This window comes from Heloderma suspectum, chromosome 2, assembly GCF_057233095.1.
Source record: "Heloderma suspectum isolate Gila_16-S chromosome 2, 16-S_ref, whole genome shotgun sequence".
NCBI lineage: Eukaryota > Metazoa > Chordata > Lepidosauria > Squamata > Helodermatidae > Heloderma > Heloderma suspectum.
This window is the reverse complement of record NC_139459.1, coordinates 75,245,798-75,269,808: the sequence shown is the minus strand read 5'-3', so window position 1 is coordinate 75,269,808 and position 24,011 is coordinate 75,245,798. Positions and strand designations below refer to the sequence as shown.

Sequence of the window (24,011 nt, the reverse complement as noted above, 5' to 3'; positions counted from 1 at the left end):
ATAAACACAAATTATGGCCCATATAATCACCAATTACAACTAATATCTCATAATTGCAGAGATTCTACATAAAGCCAACAATTTTAAACTAGTTGTTGGTTTCTCACCAGGCGGTATGTATGTATCGTATAATTGTTTGTATATTTAACACACCTGTATATACAGATAAGTTTCCTATAACCTATACTGTTTGGTGGACCCTCCAAAACAGCATGCATGATGTCGTCGGATGCTGCTGCATGGACAAGAGAGAAATGGGCACAAAGTGACTATCTTTCCCTTTCCATGAAGAGGAGCCTCTGCAGGATTGTAGTCCCTTCCACAAACAGATTCACGGAAGGACTACTCTGGATCCAAGCCAATAGGCTCCTGCTTAACTATGTTTTGAATATTTTTGCACCATGTGCTGACTTTTCCACTACAGTGTATATTCACTTTCAGTAAATAAATACACTACTGAGAACACATTCCCAAGCATATCCTTGTGTCTCTCATTTGCTTTTTATCTTTTATTCTATTGATAATTCATAGTGAAAGAAAACAGTCTGAGACAGATTTGTCCTTGTCTAGGGATTTTATGCGACAGGATTTCTGTATTTTACTTGATCATGGGCCAGCAGGTAATGTATCTCACACCATTTTCCCAGGACAATGTTTCACCACAGAAATTGTAGGTTTACAACATTCCTGGTTTTAAAACACAGATAAGTTTTAGACAGAGGACTCTGAGATCAGATGTGTCTTTTTATCTTTTACTTTCAAAACTTAAGCAATCTTTACATGATTAAAATTTGATAGAAGAGCACAGACCAAATACAAAATCATTACAAATAAAATACATTTTTAAAAGCTTTCTAGGTTTAGTTTTAGGAGCACTGTAAACAAAACAAATTTCAAAAAGCTTTCTAAGAATTGTTTCAGGAGCAAAGCTTTCTTACCCAAATGACAGTTTTGAGCATGTAGCAAAAAGGAACTGAGAAGCCGAGAGGAGACCAGTGCCATGAAGACAGATGTTGTGTCCTTCAATGAGAGCTGATGTTTGGTCCTGAAGTTTTTGTATTTTGCCTCTCATATAGACAGGTTGCTGCCTGTAACTGTAGTTCTTCAAGTGGTCATCTGTGCATTCACACATATGAGCTCTGCACCTGCACAGAGACTTGTTTGGGAAACTTCCAAGCCAAAAAGTTTTGGCAGGAACCCCTCCCCCACCGTCTCTGGCATATATAGAGTGGGTTCCCGCCTTCCCCTCAGTTCCTTGAGACCACAAGCAGTCCGGGACCAGGGGGAAAGAACACCTCAGTACCAAGAATCATGTTGACACCAAAGTGGGGATGGTGAGAGAGTTGTGTGAATGCACAAATGACCACTTGAAGAACTACAGTTACAGGTAAGCAACCTGACTTTCTTCTTCGTGGTCTCTGTGCATCACACATATGGGCAAATAACTAGCTGACTTACTGGAGGTACTGCAGTACCGAAGAAAGCACAGCCCTGCCGAAGGCACAGTCTGCTTGGGCCCGAACATCTCTAGTGCTTTATAAAAGTGGAAGGCTTAGACCAGGTAGCCACCTTACACAAGTCCACTAGAGGAACACCCCTTATAAAAGCCAAGGAAGTCGACACTCCCCTTGTTGAATGGGCTCTGATTCAAGGCGGTACCTCTTTCCCAAAGAGGTGGTACACCAAGCGAATGGTCTGTACTATCCAGGAGGCTAGTCTTTGAGAAGAGACTGGAGAGCCTTTATTATGTCCGCCATAGCATAGGAATAGTCGTTGTGACTTATGGAAAGACTCTGTCTGTGATTTATAAAAGGCCAGAGCTCTCTAGACATCTAAAGTGTGCAGTCTCTTCTCCAAATCGGAAGTCAGAGATGGAAAGCAAGCAGGGAGGACAACCAGCTGACTGACATGGAGGTCTGTCACCGCTTTAGGGAGGAAAACTAGGCCCGGCCTGAATACCATCTTTTCCTTGTGAAAAATGGTGTAAGGTAAGTCTACTCGTAGAGCGGAGAGCTCACTTGCTCTTCTCGAGGTTGTAATCAATACCAAGAACGTGACCTTCCAGGAAAGCAGCCTCAAGTCTGCAAGAGGTTCAAATGGTGGAGATGTAGGACTGTTGAGCACTAGCAACAAGTCCCATTGAGGGACAAGGTCTCTCATGGGGGGGGGGAGCCAAATTTCTAAGTCCCTGCAGGAATTGTTTGCATAAGGGATGAGTGAAGATGGAGCACCCGTCGATATGACCCCTCATCGCAGAAATCGCCGAGGCATATATTCAGATGGAGGAATATTTCAGTCCTTTACTGTGTAAGTGTTGGAGAAAGCATAGAATATCTGTAAGAGGACAGTCATTGGGGTTACAGTTGCTGTCCGTCGTGAACTTCACAAATGAAGCTCATTTAGCTGAGTATGAGTGGTGCGCAGATGGCCTTCTTGCCGCATCGAGAATGGCCTGTACTGCCACCAGGATCAGTACGGAGTAATGCCCAGGGGCTGGATCCTCCATGCTGTGAGGTTCAGGGTGTGGAGATCAGGATGGAGAATTCGACCTTGGTCCCGAGAAATTACAGTGTCTATCTGCAGGAGTGGTAGGTAGAGTCCCTGTGACAGATCTCTCAGCAGTTTGAACCAAGGTTCCCTGGGCCACCAAGGGGCGATTAGTATGCAGTTTGTGGCTTCCTGTCTGAGTTCTGAGATCACCTTCATGAGGAGAGGGAATGGAGGAAAGAGGTAGAATAGGCGATCCTTCCTTTCCAGGAAAAAGGCATCGCCTAGCGATCCTCGACTGGCTCTCACCCTGGAGCAGGAATGTCTGCAGGTCATGTTCTCTGGAGTCGCAAAGAGATCAATCTTGGGGCGACCCCATCGCCTGAATATCAGCTGCAGGGCTGTCTCAGCGAGCTGTCATTCGTGGGAGCATTGGAGGAGGCGACTGAGAGAATCTGCCAAGAGATTGTCTTTTCCCGCTATGTGGAGAGCAGTCAGACAAATGCTCTTTGTAATTGTCCAGTGGTAAATGTCCAGACTGAGGGAAAGGAGGCAGGGGGAATGTGTTCCGCCTTGCTTGTTTAGGTACCAAAGAACTGTGGTGTTGTCTGTGGGGATTTGGATGTGTCGATGTTGGAGGTGAGGTTCGAAGGTGCGGAAGGCTTTCCAAACTGCCATCAACTCCAGGAAGTTTATGTGGTAGAGCATTTCTGTGGGTGACCAAAAACCCTGTGCTCGCAATGTGCTCCCCAGCCCAATAAGAAAGCGTCTGTAGTCAGGACTCTGGATGGAGTGGGAAGAAATTGCATCCCTTAGTTCAGATGTTTGGGGTCCATCCACCACTTCAGATTGAGGGCAACCTCCTCCAGTACCGCAAGTGTGACAAGGAGGTGGTTGTCAGTCAAGTCGAAGGTTTGGAAGAAACAGCGTTGGAGGGGTCTCATCTGGAGCTAGGCCCATTCTATAACTGATACTGTCGCTGACATACAACCGAGTAGGCATTGAATATCACGTGCCCTGGCACGGCGATCGAGAAATATCGAAGTGGCATGTGCAACGAGTTTTTTGACGTGACTTGCAGGAAGCTACACCCAGCCAGCTCTGGAGTTGAGGATGGCCCCTATGAATTGAACTGTTTGTGTGGGGGTCAGACGGGATTTCTCCCTGTTGATCCTTAGTCTGGACGCTCGAAGGAGGTTCAGGACAACCACAACAGCACGCGATAGGGCTTCCTGAGAGGAGTCCACTAGCAGCCAATCACTGAGGTATGGGTAGATCTCTACTCCCTTGAGGCGGAGATAAGAGCAAACCATGGCCATACACTTTGTGAATATGCATGGGGCTGTTGAGAGACTGAACAGCAGAACATTCAACTGGGAGAGTTCCGCTCCAATTGCGAAGTGGAGAAATTTCCTGTGAGACTGTTCTATCGCTATGTGGAAATAAGCATCCTCGAGATCAACCGTGGCAAACCATGCACCCTTTCGGAGAAGTGGGAGAATTGTGGCTAGGGTTGTCATCCTGAATCTCTTGGGAACAACAAATTTGTTTAGGTCCTGAACATCTAGAATGGGACGGAGGCCAATGTCCCATTTCGGTACAGTGAAGTTGTTGTTCAGTCGTTCAGTCATGTCCAACTCTTCGTGACCCCATGGACCATAGCACGCCAGGCCTTCCTGTCCTGCGCTCTCTCCTGGAGTGTGCTCAAGTTCATATTCATTGCATCGGTGATGCTATCTAGCCATCTCATTCTCTGCTGTCCCCTTCTCCTTTTGCCTTCAGTCTTTCCCATAATCAGGGTCTTTTCCAGAGAGTTTTCTCTTCGCATTAGTACCTGGAGAAAAAAACCCTCCGTACTGAGGGTTGGATGAACGTGTTGAATGGCACCCTTCTTTAGGAGAGATTGTGTTTCTTCCTGAAGGACCTTTGAGGGTGGGGTAGTCTGGATTGAACCCAGTGGTGGGGGGGTGTTGAATTCTATTTTGTATCCTTGGCGGATGACAGGACCCAGTTGTCTGACATCACCCTCATCCAGGTTGAGTAGAACTTGCTCAGGAGGTCTCTGAAGGGTGGTTTGTAATGGTTGGTTTGGAGGGGAGAGAGCTTGGAGTCAAAGACGACGCTTAGAAAATCCCTCACCTTTCGTCTTTTGCTGGAACTTGGGAAAGGAATAACTTTTCCTTTGTTGCTGTTGTTGTGGGTATCTGCGTGCCCGATTCCCAAGGTTGTCGAGGGGGGTAGGTCTGGTGTTGTGGGAACCAGCAACGTTGACGGTAAGGGAGGTGTTGTTGGTGGTGCTGGACTTGGCCGATGCCCATTTTACGAGCAGTAGTTCTGGCTTTCTGCACAGAGTCCATTTGTTTGTCTGTTTTTGCATTTTTGCCATTGAAGGGTAGATCCTCTATCCTAGAGCGAGCTTCTGGAGTTAGGCCCGCAGAATGGAGCCAGGCATGTCGCCTTAGGGCAACAGCGCCCATCATCCCCTTGGCATTGAAGTCTGCCTGATGATGAGCAGTACAGATCTGCTGACGGGAGAGTTTGGACGCCCCTGTGTGGAACATTCTGGCTAAGTCGCAGTGATCACCAGGAAGGTACATGATGAGAGAATCCATTTTTTCCCAAAGGAACAATTGATACCTGGCCATCATTGCCTGGTAGTTTGAAATCTTAAGGCCCAATGCCGCCGAATAGAGGCGGCATCCAACAATATCGAGTTTACGGCCCTCCTTATCCACAGGTGAGGCATGCGATTTTTGAGAGCGGCCCTGAGCAGATTCTACTATTATTGAGTTTGGTTTTCGATGCGCAAAGAGGAAAGAAGCGTCCATCTCTTGAACCCTGTACATCGATTCTGGTCTCTTAGACATCGGGGTCAAGGATGAAGGCGTTTTCCATGTCTGTTGCACTGAAATCAGCAGAGCTGGAAGAAAGGGAATGGCCACCGAGGTGGACATGTCTGCCGTGACGGCATCGAACACTGGGTCATGGAGTTGTTGTGGGGGCTGTTGCACCTTAATGCCCAAAGATTGTGCCATTCTATGCACTTGCTCAGAAAAGTGCCCCATGTCCTCAGGCAAACCTCTATCGCGTGTCCCAATGATATCATCTGGGGATGAGATCAATGGGGGAACCGAGGAATAGGAGGAGGTGTCGGATTGGTAGTCTTCACCAGATTCCTGTGAGGGGACAGGTCGCTGTGCCATATCGGTCGCACCGTGAGGTGGAATCGGAAGCGGCAGAGCTTGACGGTCCTGGCCAGATTGGTGTAGCGTTAGAGACATAGAACGTCTCGGTACCGGAGGAGGGGGACAAAAAGTGTCATGGAGTTTGAACCGTGGTCGTTGTCCGGGTTAAAATGGAGCATGTAACGGCGAAGTAGCTCCTAAGTAATGGGAGCGATCCAGGAAAAGGTTGTGGTCCCTCCTGAGCTTCCAAACTGCATCATGTTGCTGACCATGGGGGGGGGGGATGGGATGGAGAGCAGGAGCGATCACGGTCGTATTGTCCCCGCCAATGGTCCATATATTGATCCGGGGATCGGTATCGAGGAGGCTGCTGAGGAGAGAGTGTCAGCCAATACCGAAGTGATTGACTATCGTAACGGTGTGGCGTTGGAGACCTAGATCTCTTGTCCGGAGCTGTTTGAACTGGATGGGTGGTGGGGATGGTGTGTCCCTCAACTCACCCTCCAAGATCGTGGAGGTCGGATCCAAAGTCACCACCTGTGCGGAAGGAACCACAACATGGATGGGAGAATCAAGCAGAGGAGGGGGAGGCGGGGCGTCCTGCTCCTTCTCCTGCTGTTTAGAGGTTTTCTTTCTCCTCTTTTCCTCCGGTGCATCCGCTGCCGGTTTGGGGCATTTTGCCCTTTTTGAAAGTTTTTTTAGCTACCAAGATAGTTTCTTCCCGGAGTAGGTGGATCCACTCAAACTGGCTCTGTGGTTGAGAGAGGGGAGGATTGAGCTGGAGGAGCCACTCCCGTTGTACTTGTGGAGGGGGCAACGGCAGGCTGTTCTTGAGGAGTTTGAGCCTTATGCATATCGACTGCTTGAAAGGATCGCCTTTAGTCAACCTGCTCTATTCTTGAGAGCCTGCTTCGAAAGCAATTGGCAGTTGTGGCAAGATTCAACTTTATGGGATTCTCCCAAGCAGATTAGGCATAAGGAGTGACTGAGTGACTGTCCAAAGAGGGCACCTTACTGTCACAAGCTGTGCACTTTCTGAACGGAGGCTTTTGGGCCATAAGCCAGAGGAGAAAAAATGCGTCACCACTGAGGCGATCGACACTCTCCAAAATGCTCTCCTTTTTTCCTCTCTCTTCTCTCTCTCTTTTTCTCTCTTTTTTTAGATAAAGAAAAAGATAAAGAAAGAAAAGAGGCAAGGAAGATATAGAAAAAACAGCTTGACAGAATGTCGAAGAAGTTCCCCACGATGTAAGCTAAGGCAGTCGAAAAGGAACTGAGGGGAAGGTGGGAACCCACTCTATATATACCAGAGATGGTGGGGGAGGGGTTCCCACCAAAACTCTTCAGCTTGGAATTTTCCCGAATGAGTCTCAGCGCAGGCGCAGAGCCCATATGTGTGTTGCACAGAGACCATGAAGAAGAACTGCCAGCTGTGAAGGAACAATAGCCTCTGCCATTTTCTTAGGGACTCGTTGGACTCTAACGCTCTTTTCCACAAAGTGGCTTTTAGCAGATCAGAGTAATTTTTCTTCACTTGTTTGGAGAAGGCACTGCAGTACTGGTAGGTTTCCACAGTATTCCCTTCTCCTAGAAAAAACAGGCAAAGATTGTGTCCGTCTTTGTGAGGCAACTTTGCCCCACAACAGGTGCACTTTTTGAAAGGCACACAGAGGGCCATACGCCAGCGAGGGCAATCGTGAAAGATGCGAAAAATAAAAATAAAATGTATATGAAGACAGAAAAATAATAGGAGAAAAAAACAGAACAAAACCTCAGCTTCTTTCTTTATTTTATAGCGTTTTGTCAAAGACAAAGAGAGAGAAGTTCCCACGAGGTGCACGCAATGGCAGTCGAAAGAGACCTGAGGGAAGAGGCAGGAACCCCCTAGGGATATGCACACTGGACAGTGGGGGAAGGGTTCCCGGCAAAAACTCCTCAGCTTCAGAAGTTTCCTGAATCAAGGCTCAGCGCAGGCACAGAGCCCATATGTGTGATGCACAGAGACCATGAAGAAGAATTATATGATTTCTTTTTGTGCTTCTTCTGTATGTTTCCCACAAAGAATGGAATTTCTGTAATGATTAGTTGTTATTTCAAAGATCCCAGCTATGATTTTGGAAGTAATATATTTACTTCATATTCCTGTCAGCTTTGTTGAGACATATTTTTGTAAGTTCCCAAAATAGGATAGCATCTACTTTTATTTTGTAGGTCTATTGTACTGAACTATTTTCATCCTGAGCTGTCTTTTCGTTCTGTTTACTTCCCACAATATATCATGTCATCTTTGCTCATTGACATCATAAATAAAACACATAAATAACACAGTAAACAGTTATTCTTCCATCCTTATCTAGTGCATACGTTTCCTGAATTAAGGTGGGAAACTTTGTTTTTTTCCAGAGTTTAGACAAGGAAATAATTTCACCTTGATTTTGCCATTGTCCTTTAACAATAACAGGCTCAGTGGTCAGTGAGAAGTTACCAACTATCAGCCCAAATGCCTCTGTTAGAATGCTTTGCTAGAATCAAACTGATTCAAACTTGATATGGGAATACATTTCTTAATATTTCATTTGTTTCTTTATGAAAATTAGAACTTATGAGAAAGGTGTAGAAGACCAATAATTATTTTTTAGGATAAATATTTGCAAAGTTTTTTATTACGCAGACCAGTTCAGGAGTCTGACATGACACAGAAACTAGAATGCAAAGACTTCTGGGGAAAATATTTGGAACTACACTCTCCTTTCTGTACATTTGCATAAGAAATGCAAACTAAAGTGACATTACATGAAGTAGCTGCTTCCCATACCTATTAAACAAATGCGACCAATTGTCTGTTAAAAATTTCTGTACTATCCGGCGGCCAACTTCACTTCTTGCCACATCTTTAATTGCTTCGGTTACAAAATCTGATGAAATGTCAGAATCGTTGAGAATATACTGCAAGAATCTGAGAAGAAGTTCATTCAAAATAAATATAATATTCACAGTCGAGAAAATATATTTATAAAAGACTACTAAGTTTAGTATCAGCATTTGTACATTTTTACTTTGCATGAACAAGTAAAGAATAATGGACAAGGATGCAAAACATCTTCATAGCCACAATTGTGTTGTGAATCAGAAAATCTAACTTTCTAAGGCAAAATTTGGCAGCTTCCTGAAGGCAATGGATTGTGTGTATTCCTATTCCAGTGTTATTTACCCACTTAAAAGTATGAGACAACTGGCAAGAACCTACAATATATCCAAAAAGAGATAGTCTTAGGATGCTTGGAAAAATAGTTTTAAGTAAGTGCAAGGTCTCAAAATTCACTTAAAACTTTTGCTCCACAAGGCCTCAATGAGGAGATGGAGTCTTTTCCTCTCATGAAATGGAGACCTTGTATCTAGGGAAACTCCTTTGTGGAGCAATATACCCAATTTGTCCCAGACATTTAGGGCACAATCCTCTGAACTTGGAGGCAGCCAACTATCCAAAGCAAGATGAGCAGAGCAGGGAGGGGATCTTCTCCTCCTTGCTCCGGCTGCCCTGCGTTTGGGGCTAGATGGCCAATTCTGGCTGTTTTAACTGGGGCACCTTGGAGCGGGGGGGGGGGAGGCCGGCCAGACCGCATAGGAAGCATCATGCCGACATTTCCGCAGTCGTCTCCCCACCCCCAGGAATGCCCGCTTTTTGGCCGCTCCGCACTACTCTTTTGAGTGTGGAGCCAGGGATGAACCACATCTCCTAAGTGGGGGAGGGGGGATGGAGTCAGATTTCTGGGAAGTGAAAAATCCTATGGCTGTCTAGATGCTGTCTAGCAGCCACAGGATTGTGCCCTAAATCACAAGTTATGATTAACACCTTTGTAGCAGATAGATAACTCCTATTGTATAGCATAAAATGCATCACCATAACATGTATCACCTTCAACTATCTTTTCACATGCCTATCTGAAAATGTATGAGACAGTCCTGACAGGTCACTGAAGGCTTTTTAAGAATTGTGGGTATAAATAGGCAATTTTTGCAATGCGTATTAGGTTATTTGTGTAGTTTTATTGATGACATAATAAACAAATATATTTTCTCTTTTTATAGCCCCTGAGGATGTACATTACTAATGTATTGGGTGAAAACTCACTAGGTTTCATGAAGATTAAAACTACTTTTCCAAGCATCCTGTTTACCCACTTAAAATATTTAAGTGGGGACACGGCCAATGAATGTAGCCCTCCCTCTGATGTTGTGTATGTCACCCATCCCTCCCCCTGATGTCGGTGTGTATAGTGTGAATGCTTGTAGGGAGGAGCTTCTATGCAAGCAGAAATCTTGTGTTATCAGGGTTCCTGCTCACAGGGAAGCCTTGGCATATACAGCTGTAAGTGTGAAGGCTCTCTCCCTACCTACAAATATTCATGCTGCATCTGTGGACATCGGGGGGAGGGGGGCTACTCAGTGCGACTCTGTCCCATCCGTATGTTTAACTAGGTGGGTTAAACTATACCTTGAACAATTGAAAGCAGGCCCCTGCTGAAAATAAACTTTTCCACAGAATCCTTAAAAAAAAAAAAAATCACCTTTCATTTACAATGGAACAACTTCTCTCTGGTTGCAGAGGAGCAGCTGTGGACTATTTCTTATAAAATTGCATGCCATTTCAAATTGTCCTCAATGCACCATTCAATTACTTAAGCATATATTCATATCAGAAAAAGTATTTGTATTTGTAAACAAAATCCCAAAGAAAAATAATTATGGCTTTGCAAAAAACATAGGAACTCCCTTTCCAGAGAAAAGTGCATAATTGTATTGATTATTAATTTTACTTGGCTTGGCAAATCATAATTTATTTTTAAATGCACTAAAAATGGAAGGTAAGCTTGTTCACCTTTGAAGTAACCATGGCTCACGGGTACAGCTCAAGGCAGAGAATAAACGAAGTTTTTCTAATGGTCTGGTATCTTTCTGCTTGTACCTTTTCCATGCAAAATCCCATTCTTTGTCACTACCCAGCTGAACACCATAGCAACAAAGGGATGTGCTAAGACAAACCCTGCAAGGTAGAATATGTCTCAGAACTGGCACATTATAACACATTACTTCACAATTAAAACAAGTTATTTAAATAAAGTAATTCAGGGCACAATGCTATCATGATTATCTTCGCCTCCGTGTCCTCCCGCTTTGCATTTTTGCTAGACAGGCTTTTTTGTCTGTCTAGCTGGGGCACTTCGGAGAGGGGATAGGGAAGGAGGCTGGAAAGGCCTCAGTATAGCTCACAGTCTCCTCTCCTCCATGCCCACCAAAACATCCATTTTCTTTGTCCTCCAAGGTCAAGTTTTCGAATCTTGGAGCGCACCCAGCACGTATCTTTCTATGCTGGGTGCGATGGGGAGGGGGGTTGGAGTGTGGATTCCCCCTCCAAGGTCAGGGCTCTGTCTCCGGCCTCAGATCTGGGAATCCAAAATATCCCATGTCCCCACAGATGCTGTCTAGGATTGCTCCCCCCATCTGTTTCTATGATTGCTAAAACTCTAAGTACAACTCGGTTACATTTCCCAATGTACATGTTACATTTACAACCAAGGAAGTATGGTTGAGACAACAGATGTTTAGAGTTCTGAATGACAACTATGAGAGTTTACTAACTTAGAGGTTTACATTAGGGAATGCTACTGTTTTTCCTAATAAAACAGGGAATAGTCCTATCAAAATATATCCCATGTACAAATAGGAACACACTACAGGTGAAAGGGTGACATCCATCATCTCACAAGCAGACTTCTCCTCATCCCTGTACTGCCCCTCTGGATTCCTTTAAATCTCTAGAGGTTCCCCCAACCCTCCAATCAGTTTTTTTTTTGGGGGGGTGCTGCTGCAGGGGAGGGGCAATCTAGCTGTCAGGAGCGCCCTGGCGGCCTCTTTCAGTCTACTCCAATAGCTAACTCAAGACACAGACAAAACGATTCTTTTCAAGACTTTAATCCTTTTACAACTTAATGACTCTTTCAGATGCGAATCACCAGCGACTAAGCAAGGAACAGCAGAGTAGCCTATGCTCCAGGTTAGGCAGTTGGTCCCTGTCTGAAGGAGAATCACGGGAAGATCCTGAACTTACGGGCTAGGGAGAGTTCCTCCCTCTTTCCCTTGGGTCCTTGGGATGCGACCATTCCTTGCGCACCAAACGAGTGCTGCTACGCCTCCTTTCCGCACCCTCCAGCTGTTGTCGCTCCCGGCATCGAGCATCCAGCAAGCCCCCCTCCCACACTCTCTCGCTGCCAGGGTCACTATCTATCTCAGGAATGCTGGCAGGAGGAATCTCTGCCAGCTGCTGTGCCTGTGAGAGATGAGCGCGCTCCTCTCCCACGGATTGCTGTTCCTCCTCAGAATCAGAACTGCTCTGGGGTTCTATCGGCTCAGTTTCCACCCTGACACTATCCCACTAGCAGATGCCATTCCACTGGTAGACAGAAACAGCTGGTCAGGTTTATAAATGGCCATTTTCAAAACATTCTTTAATTTAGTTCTACAAGTAAGATACTTATGTGGATATTTGAAAAACATAATAATGGTCTTTTTTTAATGAAAAGTTTCTATTTTCAATCCGAACGAAAATTTGCACAACTGATTATAAAAGAATGTTATCACTGGAAAAAATCATGAATGTAACCTGATCATCTGATTATTACATTTTCATTTATTTGTGAATTAATATGTTGTTCAAAGGTGAATAGAACTGCCTTTAACACATCAGTTATTCGTCAAAGAAAAGCTGTTATTCCTTTGTGTCATAAGATAATATGCTGTAGCCTAATCCAAAGACACAAAGCACAAAAGCTAAGGGACAAGTTAGTCAATGCACCAATTTGCATGTCTACTCCTTTAGTCACTACCCCAATTTCTATGTGGTAAAGTATTATTATTATTTAATTTTTATTTATATTTATACCCCACCTTTCTCCCAGTACTAGGACACAAGGCGGCTTACAAAAATTAAAACAGCATTTTAGGAGCTTATCCCCAGGTTCCAAATATGTCCCAAAGGCCTGCTGGAACAAGAATGTTTTAGTCTGCCTCTGGAAACACATCACGGAGGGAGCCATCCTAGCCTCCCTGGGAAGGGTGTTCCACAGCTGTGGGACAGCCACCAAGAAGGCCTTCCCACCAAACGTGCCAGTGACAGTGGTGAGACTGAGAGAAGGGCCTCCCCAGAAGATCTCAGAACATGGGCAGGTTCATAAGAGAGGATACGGTCTTTCAGATAACCTGGACCGGAGCCGCATAGGGCTTTATAGGTCATAGCCAGCACTCTGAATTGTGCCCGGAAACAGACTGGAAGCCAATGAAGCTGTTTTAACAAGGGAGTTGTATGCTCCCTGTAACCAGCCCCAGTCAACAGTCTGGCAGCAGCTCTTTGAACCAACTGCAGTTTCCGAGCACTCTTCATAGGCAGCCCCATAGAGCCCATTGTAGTAATCCAAACAGGATGTAACTAAGGCATGTGTCACCGTGGCCAGATCAGACATCTCCAGGAACCGGCGCAGTTGGCGCACTAGTTTTAACTGTGCAAAAGCACTCCTGGCCACCGCTGAAACCTGAGCATCCAGGCTTAGGGCTGAATCCAGGAGCACCCCCAAACTGCAAACCTGAGTCTTCAGGGGGAGTGTAACCCCATCCAACACAGGCTGAATCCCTATTCCCTGATCTGCCTTTTGACAGTAGTGTTGAGGGAGGGGGGAGCTTCCTTTGATTGGTGGTGGTGTGGTGGTGGTAGTGCCCAATCACAGGTGCAAGTTTTCAAAGAATATGGTTCACATTTTTTCCTATTGCCACTTAAAGAATAGGGGAGGGCTGCAGCAGAACATAACATTTTGTACATAGAACAACCAGAGTTCCATTCTCCTTATCTCCTAAAAGGACCTAAATGCTGGAAAGACCTTTGTCTGTATACTTGAAGAGCTCCTGCTAGTCACAGTAGACCAGGGATTGGCAGCTTTTTTCCCTGGCCCCTCCCCCTCTACCATAGAGGGAAAAGCTCTTATTAATTAATTAATTAATTACATTTCCATACTGCCCAATAGCTGAAGCTCCCTAGGTGGTTCACAACAAGTAAAACCACAAAACATGGCATAAAATACAATATAAAATTTAAAGGTTTAAAACCACAGCATAAAAGTAAAAAAATGAAATAAAACCTAGCAGCAATGCAGAGATTCAATAATACAATAACATACAGTAATGCTTATATCTGATCAGTAGCTGATCACCTACTAAGCATTGAAAAAGGCTTCCTTTTAGTGCTTAATGCTTACGAGCAGTAAGCATTTATTTCCAATCAGCTGCTGATCAGAAATAAGAGTAACTACTGAATGTGCTCCTCCAGACATGTGTACAAACCTGCACACATCTTCAGGACATGCAATAGTTAAGGGACCTTTTAGCCTTGGCAATAGCGCATCTTGGCAGGAGGGACCCAATGATACACACAGGGAGATATCTCTTCAAAATGGGAAATTTATTTATTAAGCACACAAGACTTTCAAATGTTTACTTGTTACTTGAGGAAATTAGCTGGTAGAGCATTCATTTCAGAATACTGGCAGAACAGACATATAACATTCAGAGCACACCACTAAATACAATTAGAGAAAGGATCCTGTGAAGATCCATGCACCAGGTTTGAACTGCAGGGAAATTAACTTGATATTCCTCTTAGCAGCTAAGACCAAGAGCTGCAGTGCATAAACTAGGCCACAGACATGCATGGATAGTCTGGAGTGATCTGGGTTGGGCTTCTGGTTCTGAGGGGCATTGAGGTCAGGGCTAGGCAAATAGGGAGTCCTAATGCTACTGGGAGAGAGAAAGGTTTGGAGTGATCTTGCAAGAGTGGGAAGAGAAAGTGGGTTTCAGAGGTTTGTCTTAAAAGTGGGTGATGTGTTCAAGCTTGTCTATCTGGGTTCCTGCTCACATGGAAGCCTTTGCATGTACAGCTTTAAGTGCGAAGGCTCTCTACCTACCTACAGATATTAATACTGTATGCATGGATGTCACATGGTAGGGCTACTTGGTGCAACCCTTTCCCCATTTGCATGTTTAACTAAGTGGGTTAAACAACGTCTTGCATTACATCTTGCATTCACATTATGCTGTTCAAAGATGAACAGAACTGCCTTTAACGTATCAGTTATTACCCAAAGTAAATTTGATAGTTATTTCGTTGTGCCATCTGAAACTTCGTTACAGCCTAATCCGAAGAAATGTGACAAAAAGCAGAAAAACTAGGGCCATGGTAGTCAATGTTTTTGTTGTTTATTCATTCAGTCGCTTCCGACTCTTCGTGACTTCATGACCAGCCCATGCCAGAGCTTCCTGTCAGCCGTTGTCACCCCCAACTCCCCCAAGGCCGAGTCCGTCACCTCCAGAATATCATCCATCCATCTTGCCCTTCGTTGGCCCCTCTTCCTTTTGCCTTCCACTTTCCCTAGCATCAGCACCTTCTCCAGGGTATCCTGTCTTCTCATTATGTGGCCAAAGTACTTCAGTTTTGCCTTTAAGATCATTCCCTCAAGTGAGCAGTCTGGCTTTATTTCCTGGCGTATGGACTGGTTTGATCTTCTTGCAATCCAAGGCACTCTCAGAATTTTCCTCCAGCACCACAGTTCAAAAGCATCTATCTTCCTTCACTCAGCCTTCCTTATGGTCCAGCTCTCACAGCCATAGGTTACTGTGGGGAATACCATTGCTTTAACTATGTGGACCTTTGTTGTCAGTGTGATGTCTCTGCTCTTCACTATTTTATCAAGATTTGTCATTGCTCTCCTCCCAAGAAGTAAACGTCTTCTGATTTCCTGGCTGCAGTCAGCGTCTGCAGTAATCTTTGCGCCTAGAAATACAAAGTCTGTCACTGCCTCCACATTTTCTCCCTCTATTTGCCAGTTATCAATCAAGCTGGTTGCCATAATCTTGGTTTTTTTGAGGTTTAACTGCAACCCAGCTTTTGCACTTTCTTCTTTCACCCTCATCATGAGGTTCCTCAGCTCCTCCTCACTTTCAGCCATCAAAGTGGTATCATCTGCATATCTGAGATTGTTAATGTTTCTTCCAGCGATTTTAACTCCAGCCTTGGCTTCATCAAGCCCAGCACGTCGCATGATGTGTTCTGCATACAGGTTGAATAGGTAGGGTGAGAGTATACTACCCTGCCGTACTCCTTTCCCAATCTTAAACCAGTCCGTTGTTCCATGGTCTGTTCTTACGGTTGCTACTTGGTCGTCATACAGATTCCTCAGGAGGCAGACAAGATGACTTGGTATCCCCATACCACCAAGAACTTGCCACAATTTGTGATGATCCACACAGTCAAAGGCTTTAGAATAGTCAATAAAACAGAAATAGATGTTTTTCTGAAACTCCCTGGCTTTCTCCATTATCCAGCGGATATTGACAATCTGGTCTCTAGTTCCTCTGCCTTTTCGAAACCCAGCTTGTACATTGGCAATTCTCGTTCCATGAATTGCTGGAGTCGACCTTGCAAGATCTTGAGCATTACCTTACTGGCATGTGAAATGAGTGTCACTGTTCGATAGTTTGAACATTCTTTGGTGCTTCCCTTTTTTGGTATGGGGATAGAAGTTGATTTTTTCCAATCTGTTGGCCATTCTTGTGTTTTCCAAATTTGCTGGCATATGACATGCATCACCTTGACAGCATCATCTTGCAAGATTTTAAACAGTTCAGCTGGGATACCGTCATCTCCTGCTGCCTTGTTATTAGCAATGCTTCTTAAGGCCCATTCCACCTCACTCTTCAGGATGTCTGGCTCTAGCTCACTGACCACACCGTCAAATCTATCCCCGATATTTTTATCCTTCCTATACAGATCTTCCGTATATTCTTGCCACCTTTTCTTGATCTCTTCTGCTTCTGTTAGGTCCTTGCCATCTTTGTTTTTGATCATACCCATTTTTGCCTGGAATTTACCTCCGATGTTTCTAATTTTCTGGAAGAGGTCTCTTGTCCTTCCTATTCTATTATCTTCTTCCGCTTCTGCGCATTGCTTGTTTAAAAATAATTCCTTATCTCTTCTGGCTAACCTCTAGAATTTTGCATTTAATTGGGCATATCTCCCCCTATCACTGTTGCCTTTTGCTTTCCGTCTTTCTTGGGCTGCTTCCAGTGTCTCAGCAGACAGCCATCATGCCTTCTTGGTTTTCTTTTTCTTTGGGACGTTTTTTGTTGCCACCTCCTGAACAATGTTGCGAACTTCTGTCCATAGTTCTTCCGGGACCCTACCTACTAAATCTAGTCCCTTAAATCTATTCTTCACCTCCACTGCATATTCATGAGGAATATTTGTGAGCTCATATCTAACTGATCTGTGGGTCTTCCCTATTCTCTTTAGTCTGATTCTAAATTGTGCAATAAGAAGTTCGTGATCTGAACTACAATCAGCTCCAGGTCTTGTTTTTACCGACTGCATAGATGTCCGCCACCTTTGGCTACAAAGGATGTAGTCAATCTGATTTCGGTGTCGACCGTCTGGTGAAGTCCATGTATAAAGCCGTCTCTTAGGTTGTTGGAAGAGAGTGTTTGTTATGCACAGTCAGTTGTCTTGGCAAAGTTCTATCAGCCTATGTCCCGCTTCATTTTGTTCTCCCAGACCATGCTTGCCTGTAATTCCAGGTGTCGTTCGACTACCCACCTTAGCATTCCAATCTCCTGTAATGAAAATAACATCTTTTTTTGGCGTACTATCCAGTAGGTGCTGCAGATCCTCATAGAACTGATCTACTTCTGCTTCTTCAGCATCTGTAGTTGGGGCATATATTTGGATCACTGTGATGTTAAATGGCTTACCCTGAATTCGAATTGAGATCATTCTGTCATTTTTTGGATTGTATCCAAGCACTGCTTTAGCCACTTTATTATTAATTATGAAGGCTACTCCATTTCTTCTGTGGTCCTCTTGTCCACAGTAGTAGATCTGGTGGTCTTCTGATGTGAAGTGGCCCATTCCAGTCCATTTCAGTTCACTGACACCCAAAATGTCTATATTTAATCTTGACATCTCCCCAATAACCACATCCAATTTGCCCTGGCTCGTAGATCTTACATTCCAGGTTCCTATGGTGTGTTGATCTTTAGAACATCGGATTCGTCGTTCACCACCAGCACCATCGGCTGCTAGCCATCCTTTCGGCTTTGAGCTAGCTGCATCATCACATCTGGGGCTAGTTGAACTTATCCTCTGTTGAACTTATCCTCCCCAGTAGCATTTTGACCATCTTCCAACCTGGGAGTCCCATCTTCCGATGGTATACCGACATATCTCTGGTTGTACTGATCCATTTAGTTTTCATGGCAAGAATACTGGGGTGGGTTGCCATTTCCTTCCCCAGGGATTGTATTTAGTCTGACCTCTCTGCCATGACCTTCCCGTCTTGGGTGTCCCTTCACGGTTTAGTTCATGACGTCATTGAGGTGCTCAAGCTTCAGCACCACGACAAGGTAACGATCTCCTTTGCTGAAGGGTAGTCAAAAAGGTAGTCAATGTACGGCTATTTTAAAGTTTGTTTAAGACAGCCGACAGCACAAGCCACTCCTCCTTAGGGATGTACGAAATGTACTTACCTTTCGGGGATTATGCTGATGGTGCGGGGGGAGGCGTCTACGCTATTTGCGTTCCCCTTATTTTCGCCGTCTTAGTCTACGTAAATGTTTACGTAGACTAAGACGTGCCAAAATAAGGAACGCAAATGGCGGCGGCCATGGCTGCCGCCATTTGCGTACACGCGGGTTTTTTTGTTTTGTTTTTAAGTCAGCTGTGATAGGCTATGTAAAGATTTACGTAGCCTATCACGGTGCTTTTTAAAAATCTAGCCGTGATAGGCTGCGTAAATCTTTACGTAGCCTATCACGTTTTTTTTTTAACCTGGAAATGGCGGCGGTGGCAGCCGGTCAGAAGACCGGCCGCCGCCGCCGAACCGCCGCCGGAGCCGCCGCCGCCAGGAAGATCTGCCCCAGGTAAGTCCTGTTCCGGGGGGGGGCGGGCCGTTCCGCCACCGATTTCAGGGGACTGAATGCACTGGCATTCGGCCTCCCCGAGATCCGTGGCGGAACTTTCGTACATCCCTACTCCTCCTGCACCATCACCAACCTGGGAGCTGCCTTCTGCCAAAATGTGCTGGCCCAAGTGAGCCCTTACCTTCAAGACACCTTAACTGCCTCTTTGGGAGAGCATGTTGCAACCCCAACCCCAATTATCCTCTGACTGTCCTCCCTGCCCAATGACCAAGTGCCAGAGCCAACTGAGACATGGCAGAGTAATGAGGATACAATCAGTACAAGTTCCAACTGAAACCATTTGAGCTTGAATGCTCCCCCTTCCCTCTTCTCCTTTCTGTGCATGAGGAATAGAGGGAAGCACATGAGTCTTGTACACGCTCATTATCTTAATGACAAACCATTATGTCTCTATTTTTTTATGACAGAAACACAGGAAGTGTGGGGTGTTTTGGATTGGCAAGATATGGTCCATATTGGGAGATACCATATTCAGCTGTCTTGATGAGAATTTTAAAGTAGAAGAAAAGCAAATCAATCATAAGCAATGGGAACACAAAGGCTCATTTCTGTGACCTCTAGGTAATACGACTGAATAGATGAACTCAACATGCTTCATATATTTAACTCTGCTCTAAATCAAAGGCAATGTTTTCTTCTTACTGGCCTCTATCTCTTTGAAGCCAATGTGCCAACCCATTGTGTCACTTGGAGATTCTCTGATTTGGTAACCTTTGAAACATTGTAATGGTTAGAACTTTGGACTGGGAGTCGGGAAACCCAGATTCAAGTCCTCACTTGGCTTTGAAGTTCACTGGGTGACTTTGGACCAATCACTGACTGTCAGCCTAACCTACCGCACAGGGTTGAAGGAGAGGGAAAAGTGGGATATAAATGTAATAAATAAAGGAATAAATAAATAGCAGTAAAGCAGTCATTGACTCTAAGCCTAACCTACCTCACAGGGTTGTCGTAAGGATAAAATGCAGAAGAGGAAAGTCAAGATATAAATGTAATAAATTAATAAAAAGCAGCCCGAAGTAAAAACAATGAATATAAGAACTTTTTCAACCTTTCTGTACTCTGAATTGACATTTTTCCTGATGAAGAACTCTGTGAAAATCTAAAAAGCCAGGTTATTTCCCTGTAACTGTAGTTCTTTGAGCGGTCATCTGTGCATAACACATATGAGCTCCGTGCCTGTGCGGAGCCCCATTTGGGAAACTTCTATAGCTGTTTTTTTGGCAAGTTTTTGGCAAGAATCCTCCTGCTCTGTCCTAGTGCACATGCTCCTGGTGGGTTCCCACCTATTCTTTCAGTTGCTTGAGACCACCAAGTGCAGCCTTGGAACCAAAGGAAATCTTGGTACCAAACATTTAGACTCTGAAGTAGGGATGGTGGGTGGGCTGTGTGAATGCACAGATGACCACTCAAAGAACTATAGTAGTCTCTGTGCATTACACATATGCATACAGAAGTCACTACCACAAGGAAGGTGGTGGTGACACAGGCTGAATCTACACACAGCAGTTACACCATTATCATAACTATTGGTACACATGACACCAATGGGCACCAATAGTTATGATAACGGCATGACAACAGCATAACTGCTGTGTGTCGATTCAGGCACAATCTTCAAGGTCTGCAGCCAATAAAAGCCATCAGTTGAAATGGCTTAGTAGCCTTTGTACTCTCACAGCAGCAGTGCACTTGTCAGTAGAGACCTCGTTGAGCTAGACAGGCCAATGTAGAAATCCTGTCTTGTGGGAGGAAAGCATGACCTGTTGATGAACCCAACATTGCCCTGATAAATTGGATGCACTGTGTGGGGTGCATATGGGATTTCTTGACATTTAGTCAAAGTCCAAGGTTGTATAGGCGATTGGGAGTGGTATGAACAGCATGCAGCAGGTCTAACTTGAGAATGCTGCAAGAAGCCAGTCGTATATATAGGGACAGACTGATAGCCCCTGTAGGCAGAGAGGGATTGGGATGACAGCCATACATTTTGTGAATACCCTATGTGTCACTGTGAGCCTAAAGGGTAGGATGTAAAAGTGATAGTGGTCCATGCGAATGGCAAAATGTAGAAAAAAGTGGTATTTGGTGTCCACAGCAATTAAAAATACATGTCCTTTAGGTCCAAGGATGCAAAGCTATTGCCCTACTGAAGAAGAAAGAGGAGGAGGGGCATGATAGAAAGGATGACCATTCTGAAATGTTTGGATATATCAAAGCAATTTAACTCCTTGGCGTCCAGAATGGGTTGCAGCCCCCCATCTTTTTTTGGTACGGTGAAATAAGGGGAGTAGACACTGTTTCCCATATCTTGGTCCAGTACCAACTCTGTTTCCCTTTGTGATAGGAAGGTGGTGTCCTTAGGGAGAAGTGGAGGAGGTGCAGTTATCCAGGCAAGTCCCAGTGGGGGAAGGGTATCAAACTCTATTTTGTACCCCCCTCTGAGCTACTGAGAGAAACCATGAATCTGATGTTATTTGTCTCCGAGGTAAAGGAAGAGGTGAAAGGTGAAGACAAGCTGACAGACTGAGGAAGGAGAAATGGAGTGAAGAGCCAAAGGCAACATTTGCTGCCCTGGTCCTATTTGTGGCAGGTGTTTCAGAGCTTGGATGAAGGAAGCTTCTGGCTCATAGCAGGAGACTGATGAAACTGTTGACATGCTGGGCAATGTAAGATTCATAGAATCATAGAATAGTAGGGTTGGAAGGGGCCTACAAGATCATCGAGTCCAACCCCCTGCTCAATGCAGGAATCCAAGTCAGAGCATCCCTGACAGATGGCTGTCCAGCCTCGTCTTGAACGCCTCCAGAGTGGGAGAGCCCACCACCTCCCTAGGTAATTGGTTCCATTGTCATATTGCTCTAACAGTCAGGAAGTTTTTCCTGATGTTCAGCCGGAATCTGGCTTCCTGTAACTTGAGCCCATTATTCTGTGTCCTGCCCTCTGGGATGATCAAGAAGAGATCTTGGCCTTCCTCTCTGTGACAACCTTTCAAGTACTTGAAGAGCTATCATATCTCCCCTCAGTCTTCTCTTCTCAAGGCTAAACATGCCCAGTTCTTTCAGCCTCTCTTCATAGGGCTTTGTTTCCAGTCCCCTGATCATCTTTGTTGCCCTCCTCTGAATCCTCTCCAGTTTGTCTGCATCCTTCTTAAAGTGTGGTGCCCAGAACTGGACACAGTACTCCAGTTAAGGCCTAACCAGTGCTGAGTAGAGGGGAACTAGTACTTCCCGGGATTTGGAAGCTATGCTTCTATTAATGCAGCCCAAAAGAGCATTTGCCTTTTTTGCAGCCACATCACATTGTTGGCTCATATTTAGCTTGTGATCGACAACAATTCCAAGATCCTTCTCCCTTGTAGTGTTGTTGAGCCACATATCCCCCATCTTGTAACTGTGCATTTTGTTTCTTTTTCCTAGATGCAGAACTTGGCATTTATCCCTATTAAATGTCATTCTGTTGTTTTCTGCCCAGCGCTCCAGTCTATCCAGATCACTTTGAATTTTGTTTCTATCTTCCAAAGTATTAGCCATCCCGCCCAATTTTGTGTCATCTGCAAATTTGATCAGCATTCCCTGCACCTCCTCCTCCAAGTCAGTCATAAAAATGTTGAAGAGCACTGGGCCCAGGACTGAGCCCTGTGGTACCCCACTCATTACTTCTCCCCAGTTTGAGAAGGTCACAGCCAACTGTGGATCCACTGGATCATTGTTTCATCTAGCCCACTTTGAGCTAGTTTGCTCATCAGGATACCATGGGGCACTTTGTCGAAAGCTTTGCTGAAGTCGAGGTATATGATGTCTACAGCATTCCCACGGTCCACAAGGGAGGTTACTTGATCAAAAAATGAGATCAGATTCGTCTGGCAGGATTTGTTCTTGACAAATCCATGTTGGCTTCGAGCAATCACTGCATTGTTTTCAAGGTGCTTCCAGATGGATTGCTTTATCATCTGCTCCAGAATTTTCCCAGGGTTTGATGTCAGACTGACTGGTCTGTAGTTCCCAGGTTCCTCCTTTTTGCCCTTTTTGAAGATAGGGACATTAGCCCTCCTCCAGTCATCTGGCACTTCCCCCATCCTCCATGATTTCTCAAAGAGAATAGACAGCGGTTCTGAGAGTTCTTCTGCCAGTTCCTTTATTACTCTAGGATGCAGTTCATCTGGCCCTGGAGATTTGAGCTCATTCAAAGTAATTAGGTGTTCCTTGACCATATGCCTACCGATCTCAAGCTGCAATCCTGCCCCTTCAGCCTGTACTTCGCCTTTGCCAGGGGGGTCATAGACCCTCTTTTGGGAGAAGACTGAGCCAAAGTAGGAATTGAGCACCTCTGCCTTTTCTTTGTCATCTGTTATGCCATCCTTATTTAATAGCTGAACCACCATTTCTTTCCTCTGCCTTTTACTATGCACGTAGCTGAAGAAAGCCTTTTTGTTGTTTTTAGCATCCCTCGCTAACCTCAGCTCATTCTCAGCTTTAGCCTTCCTGACACCATCCCTGAAATTCTGTGCTACCTGCCTCTCTCTTCCTTTGTTACTTGGCCTTCTTTCCACTTCCTATATGTGTCCTTTTTTGTTTTCAGGTCATCCCTAAGCTTTTTGTGAAGCCACATTGGCTTCTTCTGTTGTCTTCCACCTTTTCTTCTTGTTGGAATGGTTTGTAATTGTGCCTTGAGAGTGTCCTTTTTTAAAAGCCCTCACCCATCTTGGACTCCTTTTCTCGTTAGCGTCAATTGCCATGGGACCTTACTTATCCTTGTTCTGAGTTTATTAAAATCAGCTTTCCTAAAATCCAGGGTACGCGTTTGACTACACTCGGCTTTTGCTTCCCTTAGAACCAAGAACTCAAGTACAACATGGTCGCTTTCCCCCAGAGTTCTTGTAACTGCTGCTTTATCCACTAAGTCATCTCTGTTGGTTAGGATCAAGTCAAGGATAGCCGATCCTCTAGTTCCTTCCTCTACTTTCTGTAGGAGGAAGTTATCCACCACATAGGTCAGGCATTTCCTGGAGGAGCCATGTTTTGCAGAATTTGTCTCCCAACAAATATCGGGGAAATTGAAGTCCCCCATTACTACTACATCATGCCTCCTTAAAACATTGGCAATTTGCTTTTCAAAAGTTTCATCCTCGTCTTCTCCTTGGTTGGGTGGCCGGTAGTAGACTCCGACCACCAGGTTCCTTTTATTCTTTGCTCCATTGATTTTGATCCAGATGCTCTCGATGGGGCTACCAAGCTCCTCCTCCTGTATTTCTGTGCAGAGATA

General features: G+C 44.9%; 1 protein-coding gene across 1 annotated transcript in view; it reads right to left on the bottom strand.

Annotated features, from left to right (window-relative positions):
* Nucleotides 1–24,011, bottom strand: part of LOC146352371 (aminopeptidase Q-like) — a 91,729-nt gene that overhangs the window by 4,594 nt on the left and 63,124 nt on the right. Inside the window, exons 17-18 of the mRNA XM_084833916.1 lie at nucleotides 10,552–10,716; nucleotides 8,488–8,628 (exon numbers count right to left, since the gene is read on the bottom strand). Coding sequence (XP_084690042.1) covers nucleotides 8,488–8,628; nucleotides 10,552–10,716 — 306 coding nt within the window. The remainder of the gene's footprint in view (nucleotides 1–8,487; nucleotides 8,629–10,551; nucleotides 10,717–24,011) is intronic.